This window comes from Culicoides brevitarsis, chromosome 2 (assembly GCF_036172545.1).
Source record: "Culicoides brevitarsis isolate CSIRO-B50_1 chromosome 2, AGI_CSIRO_Cbre_v1, whole genome shotgun sequence".
Taxonomy (NCBI): Eukaryota; Metazoa; Arthropoda; class Insecta; order Diptera; family Ceratopogonidae; genus Culicoides; species Culicoides brevitarsis.
In genome coordinates, this window is record NC_087086.1 from 23,618,455 (window position 1) to 23,633,239 (window position 14,785).

Genomic DNA, 14,785 nt, shown 5'->3' on the forward strand with positions numbered 1-14,785 from the left:
TACCACAAAAACTACTAAAATATTCATTAAAGACAAAAATTTGTTAAAAATTTGTCATTTTGTATGAAAAAGTATTCCAAAATTTTTTTTTTTATTTTTTTGCCCCCCTCATTTTGAAAAAAAGTTTTTGGGACAAAAAGTTCGAAAAAAATTTGGAGCGGCCTAATTAATTTTTTTTCAAATCACAGGCAAAACCAGTCTCATTAGCTACATTGCTAAGAAAAGTGGAAACACCTGTGTTCGTATCAATAATCACGAACATACCGACATCCAAGAATACGTTGGAACATATGTGGCGGACGTTTCTGGTCGTTTAGTCTTCATGGAAGGCGTTCTCGTTCAAGCAATGCGAAATGGCTACTGGATTATTTTGGACGAGCTCAATTTAGCGTCTAGTGATATTTTGGAGGCTTTGAATCGCGTACTTGATGACAATCGGGAACTTTATATTCCTGAAACGCAAACTGTTGTGAAAGCACATCCAAATTTCATGCTTTTTGCAACACAAAACCCTCCCGGCTTGTATGGCGGACGAAAAACTTTATCACGTGCATTTAAAAACCGTTTCGTTGAGTTGCATTTCATCGACATTCCACGACCGGAATTGGAAATCATCTTAGAAAAACGTTGTTTGATTCCCGCTTCTTATGCGAAAAAAATGGTTAAAACAATGTCTGAACTGCAGATGAATCGTCAAACGACAGCTAAAAGTATGTTTACGCTTCGTGATTTGTTCCGGTGGGGCAATCGATACACATTTGCGAACAAAAAATTGATGGACGACAAGAATTATGATTGGAATCAACATTTGATTGACGAGGGATATCTTGTTCTTTCATCGCGAATCCGTACAGATTACGAAACAGAAATAATTGGACAAGCGTTATACGCGAATTTCCGTAAAAAGGTTGACTTGGAACAACTTTTTACTTTAAATGAACACACATCAGCTGTAACACGGCCCGTTTTGGAGTCCTTAAGTGCCCAAAAAGCTAACGATGGAGTAGTTTGGACATTCAATATGCGACGAATGGCCGTTTTGACGGCAAAATCATTGGAATTCAATGAGCCAGTCTTACTTGTCGGGCCAACTGGTTGTGGAAAAACGACAATGTGCCAAATTCTCGCTGATATTGCACAAAAACGTCTGCGAATCCTGAATTGTCACTTACACACCGAAAGTGGAGACTTCTTGGGAGGTCTTCGTCCATATCGCGGCGACGACTCCAAAGGAAACCAGCTTTTTGAATGGGCGGATGGTCCGTTGATCGAATCTATGCAAGAAGGAAGCATTTTTCTCGCTGACGAAATTTCTTTAGCTGAAGATTCAGTCCTAGAACGTCTTAACTGTCTTCTTGAACCAGAACGGACCTTGCTGTTGGCGGAAAAGGCTACAACGGAAGATATTTCATCGAAATCGTATGAAATAACCGCAGCTGCAGGCTTTCAATTTCTCGCTACCATGAATCCTGGTGGAGATTTTGGCAAAAAGGAGTTGTCACCCGCTCTGAGAAATCGTTTTACTGAAATTTGGTGCAGACCGGCACAACGGAAAGATGATTTAGTGGCAATCGCTGCGCATTCACTTAAGAAATGCTTAAAAGCTGAATCAGATGTTGTCGAACGCGTCGCAAAAATTATCATTGAGGTGTCTTTGCATCTGAAAGCAACAGTGGAAAAATTAGTTTTCTCCATTCGTGATGTTCTTGCATGGTGCAATTATTTAGGAAAAAATGTTTCGCCATCAATGATGACCATTAGTGATGGATTAAGCTTGGGTCTACACACCATCTTCCTCGATGCTCTTGAAATGTTACCGTATGAAGAAGAAGACATCGAAAAATTTAAAAAGACAACTTTAAATCTTCTCAATTCCAAATTACGACCAGAATTTGGAGTAGATAACGCCCTGAAAGCGACACCTCCAGAAATTCGTGAAAAAAAGGTGTTTGGAATCACTCCCTTTTTCATACAAATCAATCCAGAATCTGCTGTAGATTGTCCAGATTTTCATTTCACCGCTCCCACAACGTGTCAAAACCTTTTCCGGCTTTTATCAGCATTCAGTTTAGACAAAGCTGTTCTCCTTGAAGGGTCACCTGGTGTTGGTAAGACTTCCCTTGTGGAAAATCTTGCACGTACGATCGGCTACAATGTCGTCCGTATCAATTTGTGCGAACAAACAGATCTCGCAGACCTTTTTGGCACAGACTTGCCCAGTGAGGACTTAACCTTAATGGGTGATGACAAAGAAAATGAGTCTCCAGATCGGAAACTCGGTGCATTTACGTGGCGCGATGGACCGTTATTGGCAGCGTTGAAAAGTCCCAACACGTGGATACTGTTGGATGAGTTAAACTTGGCCCCGCAGAGTGTTTTGGAAGGATTGAACGGAATCCTGGATCATCGTGGTGAAGTTTTTATCCCTGAATTGAATAAAACATTCAAGTTGGGACAACGAACACGAATTTTCGCAACCCAAAATCCATTGAAACAAGGAGGTGGACGCAAAGGACTTCCACAGTCATTCTTAAATAGATTTACTAAAGTGTATCTAAAAAAATTGGAACACGAGGACTTACTGTACATTTTGAAAAGTAAATACGAAGACTATTTTACAGCAGCACAAAAGCTATTTGACCAAGATTTCGCTGAGAAGATGGTTGTGTTCTCTGAAAAACTCGACAAAGGATTTTCAAAGCTTGAATACGGATACAAAGGAGGTCCTTTTGAAGCAAATTTACGTGACATGATGCGATGGTGCGAGTTCTTGATCGCTTCATGCCCCACAGTGCCCAAAAATCGTGAAATATTCGAGCAAACTTTGTTTGAAAAAATGCAATTGGTTTACATTAACCGTATGCGCTGTGATATTGACAAAAAATTCATTCAAGACTGCTTTGCTGAAGCTTTTGATTACAAAAATATCGATTCACTTGTCACAAATTCTTCCGTTGTTTCTGTTTACTGGACAGACGAAGCACTTTTCTTGAATGAACTGCAGATCGATAAAATCCCGGAGAATGTACAATTATTTGGACATAATTCTCTGAACTCTTCTCCTCTGCTGCTACAAAGTCAAGTCGCGATGATCAAAGATATTGCCGAGTGTTCCAAACAACGGAAGCCAGTTTTGTTGTGTGGACCCAGTGATTGTGGCAAGACGAAAATGGTGCAAATGTATGCAAGTGTCACGGGCACTGAGATGGTCACAGATACAATTGAAGACTCTGTTACTGGAAGCTTTCAACAGGTAAGTTTTATTTTAAACCAAAAAGTAAATTTTATTGACTTATTCCTCTTTTTAGTTTGATTTTAACCGTCATCTGGAAGAAATAGATCGTGATGTAGAGTCCGCAATTAATTCGTTAATCTTAGACCTTGTCTCAGAAATTACTAAGGAAAAGCCTAAAGATGCAGAGTTACGAAATGCATTACTTAGTACTCTTAAAAGCTGGGAAAAGTATACAGTGATATCGAATGAGAAATTACGTAAGTAAAATTACAAAAAATATCTAAATTGCGAAAAGATAAATCGTTCTGAGAAAAATCAGTTTTTTAATGTAAAAAAATAAACTATTTCTTCATTTTCAAGCGCACAAAAGTAAATAATTGGCCACTAAAAACTATTTTTGTACAGAAAATTTTTTTATCTAATCTCTAAGGGGTAGTTTTGGGAAATTTTTTATTGAGAAAAAGGATAAATCGCACAAATGCACAAAATTTCATATAAAAATGAGATTTTTCAACTCTTCCAATTTCAAGATTTTTGCAAATTTTTTGGTTCAAATGGACTTTTTATGCAATAATAAGGCATAAACAACACAAAAACATAAACAAAAAACGATTTGGAGACATTTTAAAATTTGACTTATTACCAATTTTCATGCATTTGTGCGATTTATCCTTTTCGTCTATTCTTTCTATTGAAATAAAACTGATATTTTTTCAAAATTTTTGAAAATCTCTCAGTGTATCTTAAAATACTCTTAATTTATTTTTGTCTATTGTGTTTTCAAAAATTTTAGATATTTTGTAGATCCATTTGAAGCAACTAAAAAACAACGACTCTAAAATAATATTTTGTAACTTTTTTTCAGCTTTGGTCAGTGAAAATCTTTCACAAGAAGAATTGAACCTATTCACGAAACGAATGGTAGAATTTGGAAAATTATTGGTTTCAGTTTCAAATACTGTCACTTCACTCTCGAGCATCTTGGATAAGAAAGCAAAAGACTTACATGCGAAAAGGCTTCTTTTCGCAAGTGTAGCCGCTGAAATCAAGCACAAAAGTACTAATTATGCAAGAATTATTCGAATTCTAAGAGATTCATTGAGAGCCGTTAGTCGTTTGCAATCTGCTCTGGAAATTTCCGGTAGTCTCAACACTGGAGGTCGTTTCGAATGGATTGACTCGCAGATTGTCAAAGCAGTTGCTCTTGGCGGTGCAATTTGTCTGGATCACGTTAATTTATGTTCTTCAGCAATTCTCGATCGTTTAAATCCAGTCTTTGAACCAAATGGATCATTACTAGTATCGGAAAAGGGTGTCACAATGGATGATGGTAAAAACACATCTGTGGTCCAAAAACATTCGAATTTCGAGGCATTTTTAACAATGGACCCCAAAAACGGCGAAATTTCTCGTGCGATGCGCAATCGATGTCTCGAACTGGCAATAATTAGTTCAGAATTTTACACAGAAGATGACTTTAAACGTCTCATTTTCCGACAAGGTGTCCATGAACTGTGTCTCATCAATAAAATTCTCGCAATCCATCATCGTCTCAAAGCCGTTTCAGATTTTTCCACCTTCAATGTTTCGGATCTACTCAAATTTGGATTCCTTGTCAAATGTAACTTGGATCTGGGAGGCAATCCAAAGCACGCCTTGTCCAGTAGTGCAATAGAAGTTTATGTCAGAGGATCAAATATTGATTTACTTGGTTTTGGAATCAATTTCTACAAAAATAAGTTGCGACAAGAAATCATGGATGAGCTGAACGACTTTTCATTTCAAAAATCATACATTGAGTACCAGAATCTCGTAGTGTCAGCAAACAACTTGACATCTGCAGCTCTTGTGCGATTCCAATTCGAGCCACTTTTTGCATTAATAAGAGTTGCCACAGAAGCAAATTTACAAGACACGACGAAACAGATGCAAGACGTTCTGGTAAATGTAAGTCAAAAGCATCGGTTAGTGAATGAACATGAATTTAACACACGTGATCTTGAAATGATCCTGTTGGTCTTGTATCAGGCGAGTTCGGTATCCGACTTATCATTGAGACATCTTTACATGGAAACATTTTTGAAAGAATTTTCTGGCAATGAGAGTCTTGTTCATCAACTTTTGGAACTGAATACCAAATTTTTTGATTCCGTGAAAAGGATGAGTCGTTTTTGCAAGACGCCAAATCTCCCAATGAATCCACAAATGATCGAACGGTTATCTAATCTGATGCAAAATGATGAAGAAACTGCAGTAACCATCGAGGAATTATTGCATTTAGATCTAATTTTCCCTACAATCGAGACACAGTCAAGCATAAAACTAAATCAAATCAACGCCTTAACTTACAGTAAAGCTATAAAAGCTTCCAAAGTGACTGACATGACGAACCATTGGCTAATAAAGCGATTATACGAGTTCATGACCGATTTACGTAATTATTTGGGTGATACAATTGGAGGATTCGCTGTTGATGGATATCTTCCTTTAGAACTTCTTTACATCCCTCGTTTGTACAAAAAAGCCACTGATTCTCCTTTATTTATAAACAAACGCATCGATCAAGGTTTACTTGATACACTTTCGTTGCATTACAAGTGGCTAGCTAAAGCTTTGTTGGATCACATCAAAACTGATACCGGATCTCCTGCCTTTCACGCACTTTTGAAGCAATTAGAAAAACAATTCACGGAAGAACTTCATCCAATTCACATGCTTCAAAAAGTTTTTCGCGCAAATTACTCACATTGGATGCCTCTTTTCACAGAAAAACAAGTAACGGCAGCGGAACAAGTTGAGAAATTCACCAAATTGCAGAAATTCGTTCCGGAATTGGGTCACGTCGTCGAATACAATGCTTTTCTACAGGCATGTCGTGCGACTTTGGATCACAAATTCCGTGATCTTAGACGTCAATGGTGGTCCAACAACTCTGACGTTCTAGCACAAGCTGAATTGGAATTGAAAACTGTTAGTTCTGAAGCTGCCGATACTTTTATGGAACTAGAATATGAAGTACCACTTCCTATGGAAACCGATTCAGATTTGCGTACTCGCAACATTGGAGACGTGTTTCAGCTGGAAATGGCGCCAATACTGGAATACTTTGTTTGTCATTCTTTGGTGGAATATTACACGTCAGAAAATCCGGATGCGTGTCGTTTGAATGCAGAATATTTTGTTGAAACTTCAACTTTATCTCTAAGAACGTTGAATTTAGTCAAACAGTTCCTTTTGGTCAATTCTAATGAAAAAACATCAAAAATCTCCAAAGCTCACTTAGATACATATTTGTTGGAGTCTCTCGCAAATCGAGCTGCTATTTGCCAAATACAAGATGATGTCGAGAAATATCGCGAATTAGAAGTAACGTGGAAACTTTTCCTGACGGGACCTTGTTTGAGTGAGAATTTAATTCAATTACTGCTTGGACCAGGTGGTGGCGTTAGAAATGTTGGTCTTGGTCAACTGGATCGTTGGAGACGTGCTTTGAATGATGTTTCGGGCGTTTTGTGGACCAACGCAAATCTTGTTAGTCAAATTGATCTAAAATCGGAGCTTTTCTTTTCTAGTCAGGTGAGTTTTATTTAAAAAAAAAAATAAGGTTTTCAAAATTTAAAATTATGTTTTTCTCTAGATCGTCAAAGATTTGTTAATCCAGTTCAGAAAAATTGAGCATTTGCATGAGACGACTACCACAAAGGATGGAAATGCATTTTTCGAAGATCTCACGTCACTTCGCGACTTATTAAAATCAAATTATGTCAAAGAAGAACGAAACGAAGACATGAAGTTTACTGCCAAACGTTTGTATCAAAAATCATTGATGATAACAATTTGTGGCGCTATTGAGTTACATTTATCCCTATATTTGCCGCTACTTGATCCAGTCGAGAAAAATCGTCTCAAAACAGAATATTGCAAAGAAGATATCGAATATGTTCAACGGCAAATTTTCGCATACGAACATCTTTCTTGCATCATGAATTATCCCAATCTTTTTGGACAATCGAAAACAAAACTGAATGAAAAATTAACTGAACTTCGGTCAAAACTCACAGAGTTGTCGAAAAAAGTGGCTTTACGACCTGTGGACAAACCGAATCAGTCATACACAAATCTCGTTCAAGAGTTGAATCATTTCTTAACTTCTTGCTGTGCACCTAAAATGTTGCAAGAGTTGATTGAAGACATCATCGAGTGTCACATGAACATGCAAACGACAAAGACAAAGGAAGTACAACAACGAATCAATTTGTTTTTGGCAAACGTTTCGCAATTCGTACATCAATTCAATACAAGATTCGGCGTTTATTACAAGGATTTTGTGATGCCCGTGATATACAGCACAAACCACTTACGAATCGGGTTCAGTGCGTTGCATGACTATTTGCGAATTCGTGTTCAGGAAATGCGCCATTTAAGCACAGGCTTGACCTACAACATTAACGAAGGCGATTCTTTGCAGCATTTGACATCCAAATTAGTTCAATTCCCACACACAGCACCACTGCAACTGACAGGAAGCAAAGGTGTTGTCACGTTACTGACCGATTTAGATCACAATGATGCGATTTTGTGTAAACTTGTGCAAGCTAATGTACTTGAAATAAGAAATTCTGTTGTTATTGCTGGCGAAGTTGATCTAGAAACATTTACGAAGCTAAAGGATGTATTGGAACTTGGATGCAAAATGTGGGAGAAACAGGAACAGATGAAGAAACAAAAGAAGGAGGAAGAAGACAGTCTTTATGTCACAAAGTAAGTATCAATTTTTTTATATTTAATTTTATTTTAATTATTTTTTTTTATATAGAACTCATTGCGAAGACGAACCAGAAGAAGCAGTTGCTGAACGTGAAATTGCAGAGATTTTTCCAACGTTCAATGAAGAAGATTTTGCTGATTTCATTCAGAGAGACACATTAGAAAAAATTACCAAAGTAGACACCAAGAAAATTAAGAATGTCGTGGAGACCCTCGGTCCAGCTGAGACAAAATTACTTGCCGAGACGTTTATTATTCTTATGACACGTTTCGTACAAACTTGGTATTACAACCCCAAAAAACATTTTACCGAAATCTACGAAGAAAAAGATTATTTGAAGCCGTTCGAATTAAAATTGAGTGTTTTTGCCAAAGTATTTGGACATTACAAAGACTGTATGCGTGCGCAAATGGACGATCAAACTTACCCGACATTCATGATGGGCGTTGGATTAGCAAGAAGCAAATATGGAGAAGATAGTCTTGGTAAGAAATAAAATAAACTTTTTTTTTTTATCAAAAACTATGAATAGGAATATAGAAAAAGATTTAAAACACTTTGAAATGAAAATTTATCTAAATTTTCTGAATTTGATTTTTTTTTTTGTAAATTTCAGCCAATGCAGAGAAGAAATTTGACTTTTACACCGATTCAAATGTCTCAGAGATTGTTGAATGCAACAAACTGCTCAACAAAATTGAAAAACGTGTTACAGTTTTGCAGGAACAATGGCCAGAAAACGCAGTTTTGAATGATGTAAGCATATTTTTTCACCTGATTCTAAAAAATGATGATAACATTAATATTTTAACAGATCATCGTCGTAATTGATCGATTCCGTAATATTCCCTGCATTTCCCCGATTGTACGTTTCAGCACTGGCCTCCAAATTTTGCGTCAAAAATTAGACGAATGGAATTCTGTGGCGCACAAAGGTAACAATATGCGTGATCTAGAACATGACTTGGCAGATTACGTTCATCGATGGATGCGAATGGAACTGCAACATTGGCGCGAATGTTTGAGCAAAGCACTAGAAAAGGCCCAAACACCAACTTATTCGTTCTTTATCATGTTTATGGGAATAACAATTGATACATTCTTTTCGGAAGATATCGATACAGAAAATGCTAAATTTGGAACGAGTGAAGAGCTCGACTCGTTATTGATGACCGTTGACACACATTTCACCAATACTTTCAAACATTTTGAAAAATTACTTCAGAAATTCATGGAATCAAGTAGTTATGCGCAATTCTCGCTTCGACTTGAACTGTTAAAAGCCATGGAGCTGTATGTGACACATCAAGTAGTAGAAAATCCAGAACGTAAAGAGCGTTTTATGTCAATATTGTACAACACACATGCCTATTACCGTCAGTTTGAGGCAGCTGTGAAACAAAAGTTGGAAGACATTCGTCGTCCGATCGAGAAGAAAATCAAAGATTACGTGAAAATTGAGTCGTTCAATAAAGACTTGTCTTATTTTAGTATGAAGCACAATATTTCACGTGTGCATCGTAATTTGCACAAATTCATCAAAGAATATGAGAGTGGTATTAAAGTTTGTGTGGGCGAATTATTCGCTTATAAGGAATCAGGTCCCGCAGCACCAGCCAAAGTTAAGGAAATTCGATCCACTCCCCCGTATTCATTGCCAGTTTTAGCATTCATATCACCGATCACACAACAGGAACCAACTTCCGAAAGAAGTGCCCAACTCGAGAATACACAAAATGATCCCGTCAAATTATTCACACGATCAAAAACAATCGTTAAAAAGACAGTCGCCTCCACTAACTACACCATGCTCTTGTTAAATGTTGAAGACAGTATTGCTGATCAAATTGATACTGCTACTCATTTGCGGAAACTTGAGGTCAATCGTAATCAAGAGCGGAAACAACAAAAATCTGAAGCGAAACACATATTGAACCAAAAACGACGAGCTTTGACTGAATTTTTCAAATTTCTCACAAATCTCGGAGTCAATCATCGTTCGGGAATCCACCGTTTACAAGTGGGAACAACCAGTGATTTGATCAATTACCAACTTCTTCCATTCACCTTTGAAAATTTGCAGAAGAATGTTTCGCATGATCAGGTCGACGCCTCTATCGTCACATTGGGAGACAATTTGGAGAGCAAATACTTTACGTGTGTCTTCAAGTTACGCTTGTTACTCAAAGCGATGCAGTCTCCAGCTGAAGATTTGGGTCCAGTAAATCTTGAAAGAATTCGCGGGTACAGCACGGAGCTTTTCACACAAGTCCAAAATCAAAGAAAATATTTGGCAAAGCGTGCCTATGAGATACACAAATTACGCGAAATATTTAAATATTGCGAAAACTTGCAGAAAACGGATAAGCCACGAAGAGAAACGGATGTGAAATGGGAAGACAGTCGAAAAGGACTCGTACAACTCATTCAATTTGTCGAGCAACTACTTTTGTTGTTGAAAGTTGCTCCAAATGATGTCGCTCCACATCATTCAGCATTTATAGATGATCTTTTTGTATATAAAACATCATCATCCTACCCAACGATCATTAAGATACTTCACGAAGTCCTCGCAAAGTGCCAACAACTCCTTGCAGATCGTCCCAATGACATTGACGATCAAATAAAACAGCTAAATATGAAGTTCCAGCACAAAGAAATCGAAAATCTTTTCTGCAAATTAAATATCAAAGTTCCATCGGATTGTTTCTTCGATTCGAATTCAGATTCGGACGACTCGTCATTCATTTTAGAGACACCACACATCAACAAGGATCTGACAGATCTCATATTTTCCATGCTTGTGCCAATTCAAGACTTGCACATAAAGTACAAGGTGCCACCATCGAATGAGGAAGAGAACATGATCAACGAAAACTGTTTGACTGACAAATTACAAGCTGAATTACGTGCCGATCTGAAGTCATTGAAGCCGAAACGAGTATTGGCAAAGCTGAACGAAATCCTCGAAAAAGTTGATGATCGGTATGCGTCTCGTACAGAAACTGTTGGCCGTGTCCTGGAAATTTTGCCAATCTTCGATCAATATCTAAGGTTCTACGAGTTCTTTTTCCTTCAATTGTTGGCAACGCACAAACTGAGTGTGCGACTTTTGCACGGAATGCTCACGACCTTCTTGGAGTTGACGGCAAAGGGATTTTGTGTGCCACCGGATCTGCTTAGTGATGAGGAGCCCGACCAACAAGAAAAGGGAGATGGACAACAAAATGCCGGCGGTTTCAGTATGGATAATGGAGAAGGGGAAAAGGATGCCTCAGACAAGTGAGTTAAATAACATTAAGATGTAGATAAGAAAAAAAGACTGATAGAATAAAACGACGTTCCTTATATTCATTAGAAAAAGCCTTTTGTTTCCAATTTTATGCGCATTTCCATCAGAAACAAGAGCAAATTTGGTTCTAAGATTAAATTTAAATAAAATTATGAGTTAGGCCACTCCAAGTTTATTTTCGAATAAGGTTATACATATATAAAAAAAAACTGTTTTGAAATACTGATTCATATAAAATTCAAATGTAATTTGTTTTATGTAAGGCCGCTCCAATTTTTTTTTGAACTTTTTGTCCCATGCCCCATTTCAAAAGTCAAAAATCCAATGGGGCAAAATAAAAAAAAAGTTAAAAATTTCATAAAAATTGACCGTTTTTTGGTCTTTTTTCGTATTTTTTCAAGGAATTTTACAAAATTTTTAAAAAAATTTTCAATTTTAATTAAATTTTTAAATTTAAATTTTTGTAGGTATTGAAAATCGTATTCTAACATGAATTTTCTTCGTTAAAATTTTTTTCAAAAAAATTATTTTTAAAAATTTTTTGACAGTTTTTTTTTACGAAATTTTTAACTTGAAATACTCTGAGATGAATTTCAAATTATCAAATCTCATTGTAGATACCATAAAATAAACTAAAATATTGATTTATCACAAAAAAACTGTTAATTTTATCATTTTGTATGAAAAAGTATTTCAAATTTTTTTTTTGCCCCCCCCATTTTGAAAAAAAGTTTTTGGGACAAAAAGTTCGAAAAAAATTTGGAGCGGCCTAAATACCTATATAAAAAAAATTGTAAAAAAGGTCAAAATCGGAAAATTTTCACAAAAACTTCTAACTTTTTTTTGCAAAAAATAAAAAATTGAAGCGCTTTATAAATAAAATTAGAAATTCATAATTTTCTTTTTTTTTCTTAAGAATTGAATCTGAAGATCAACTAGAAGATGCTCAAAATCCAAACGATAAAAATGACGATCAGAATGACAAGGAATGTAAAGAAGAAAAGGGAATCGACATGAGCGAAGATTTCGACGCCAAAGCACAGGATATCGACAAAAACCCAGATGACTCTAGCGACGACAATCAATCTGAAGCTAGTGATTTGGACAAGGAAATGGGAGATACCGAACAAGGAGCTGAAAAGTAAGTGTGTTTGAACGTTTTCTGAATAAGAAAACTGAAATTAATCGTTTTGTCGCAGGCTTGATGATCAAATTTGGGGTTCCGATGAAGAAGAAAATCCAGAAGATGAGGAAGAACAAGAAAAACCAGAAGAAGAGCACGGAAAAGGGTCCGACGAACAAGATGACACGCACAACGATTTGAGTGCCGATAACAAACAAAATGAAGAAAAGTCTGGAGATGATCAAGATGGTCTTGATGCAGCGGAAAATAGCAATCAAAAACAGAAGGAAAAACCAGACATCGATCAGATGAACGAGGATGGCGAAGAAGAAGATCAAGTCAATCCCAATCACAACGAGTTGGAAGAGCCACCAAAGCCAGACGATCTTGAACTAGATGACAAGATGAACTTAGATGGCGAAGAAAATCCAAAAGATCAAGAGCCAGAACAAGAAAATCCCTTCGATATTGATAAAATGAAAGAACAGCAGATCAACGAAGACGGTGAAGAGGGTGAAGAAAGCGAAGGCGATGACGAATCAAAAGACGATACTAACAAAGATGACGAGAAACGTGAACAGGACTCAAAAGAAGACTCTCAAGATCAAGAAGGAGATGATCTGAAGGAGGAGGAAAACTCTGATACAGAGGAGGCTGCACCAGAAAATGATGAAGCTGCAACTCAGGTACCCGAAAATGAGCCGGAAAATAAAGAAAATGACGAAAATAAGGAACAAGATTCTAAAAAACCTGAAGATTATCGCGAATCACGTGACAAACAATCAAAAGAAGATAACGTGCAAGCAATGCCAGAGCAGAAAAACAAAGGTAGCACAGATCAGGTGCAAGTTGATCAACCAACAGATACACGAAAGCAAGAAAATGAGATTGACGAACAAGATACGGGTGAAGACAAAGATGGAATTGGTCAAGCAGAGAACGAAGATTCCAAAGCAGGTCACAAGGGAGTGGCTCAAGCGAAGAAAAGTGAGACCCAAGATCAAGAAAAGACCCGAGAAGAAGAACAACAAGAACAACGCAAGAAAGGTGAAAGTGACGAACGACGGACATTAGATAACAAGCAGTCAGAAAGAAAAAAATTAAAAACGGTGGAGCAGATGAATGATCAAAATGAAGGAGAAGAAGAAGAGGAAGATCTTGGCAAAAATGATGCCGATGAATATCAACACATTAAAGAAGCGAAAGGAACAGATAAATCGACTTTAGATACGGCAACTGAAGAACAATCGAAACAAGTGCAGCACGAAGAAGACGCGAAAATGGACGAAGATCCTGTCGAAGGTCAGGAAAATTCTGATGAATTGCCGAAAGAAGAGCCTATCGATGAGCCAGAGTCCCTTGAAGAAACGGAAAAAGTCAAAAGTGAACAAATGAAACAGAAAAAAGACAAATCGAAACACAACAAAGACACAAGCGAAGAAAAACTCGAGACACAGGATCCCGAAGTCACAGTTGAGGGTGAGCAAATTGACACGCTTACAGTTCCGCGTGGTACCGACACAACTTCTCACATATCCATGGATATTGTCCGCGATGCCACAAGCGCAGAAGAACCATCTACTTTCGAGACTCTCGAGCTTCGTCGAATGTTTGAGCAACAATTGCGTGCGACTCAAACAGCTCCCGAACAAATGCATCACGAATTGTGGCAACAAATTGCAAATAAAATGCTGCCAATTTCTCGTGAGTTGTGTGAACAGCTTCGTTTGATTTTGGAGCCTACTAAGAGAACGCGTTTTAAGGGTGACTATCGTACTGGGCGTCGTATCAACATGAAAAAGATTATTCCATACATTGCCTCGCAGTTCCGTAAAGACAAAATTTGGTTGCGACGAACAAAACCAGCGCAACGTGACTATAAAATTACTATTGCTGTTGATGATTCAAAATCCATGGACCATAATAACAGTAAATCGCTCACATTGGAAGCGATATCATTGGTATCTCAAGCTCTAACGCTGCTCGAGAGTGGAAACTTAAACGTTATTTCGTTCGGTGAAAGGCCGCAGATATTGCTGGATCATTCAGAGCAGTTTGAGGGCGCCAAATTAATTAAATCACTGAATTTCGATCAGAATCAGAGCAAAATCGCTGAATTGCTCGATTTTACACGCATCGAGAATCAAGAGGGTGGCGTCAAAGGTGGCGATAACAACTTGTTCGAGAATTTGCTCTTGATTCTCAGTGACGGACGCAATATATTCGCTGAGGGTGAAGAGAAAGTGCGGAATGCCATCAAACTTGCAAGATTGCAACGAATCTTTATCGTGTATATAATCATTGATAATCCAGAGAATAAGGTAATTTTTCAATACCCTTTGAAACAATTTAGATTAATTTTTTTTT

General features: G+C 37.3%; 1 protein-coding gene across 1 annotated transcript in view; it reads left to right on the plus strand.

Annotated features, from left to right (window-relative positions):
- The window catches only part of LOC134830062 (midasin), a 30,509-nt gene that overhangs the window by 15,387 nt on the left and 337 nt on the right, over positions 1 to 14,785 (plus strand). Inside the window, exons 6-14 of the mRNA XM_063843423.1 lie at positions 189 to 3,253; positions 3,309 to 3,492; positions 4,101 to 6,811; positions 6,873 to 7,996; positions 8,052 to 8,488; positions 8,620 to 8,759; positions 8,818 to 11,285; positions 12,212 to 12,436; positions 12,495 to 14,739. Coding sequence (XP_063699493.1) covers positions 189 to 3,253; positions 3,309 to 3,492; positions 4,101 to 6,811; positions 6,873 to 7,996; positions 8,052 to 8,488; positions 8,620 to 8,759; positions 8,818 to 11,285; positions 12,212 to 12,436; positions 12,495 to 14,739 — 12,599 coding nt within the window. The remainder of the gene's footprint in view (positions 1 to 188; positions 3,254 to 3,308; positions 3,493 to 4,100; positions 6,812 to 6,872; positions 7,997 to 8,051; positions 8,489 to 8,619; positions 8,760 to 8,817; positions 11,286 to 12,211; positions 12,437 to 12,494; positions 14,740 to 14,785) is intronic.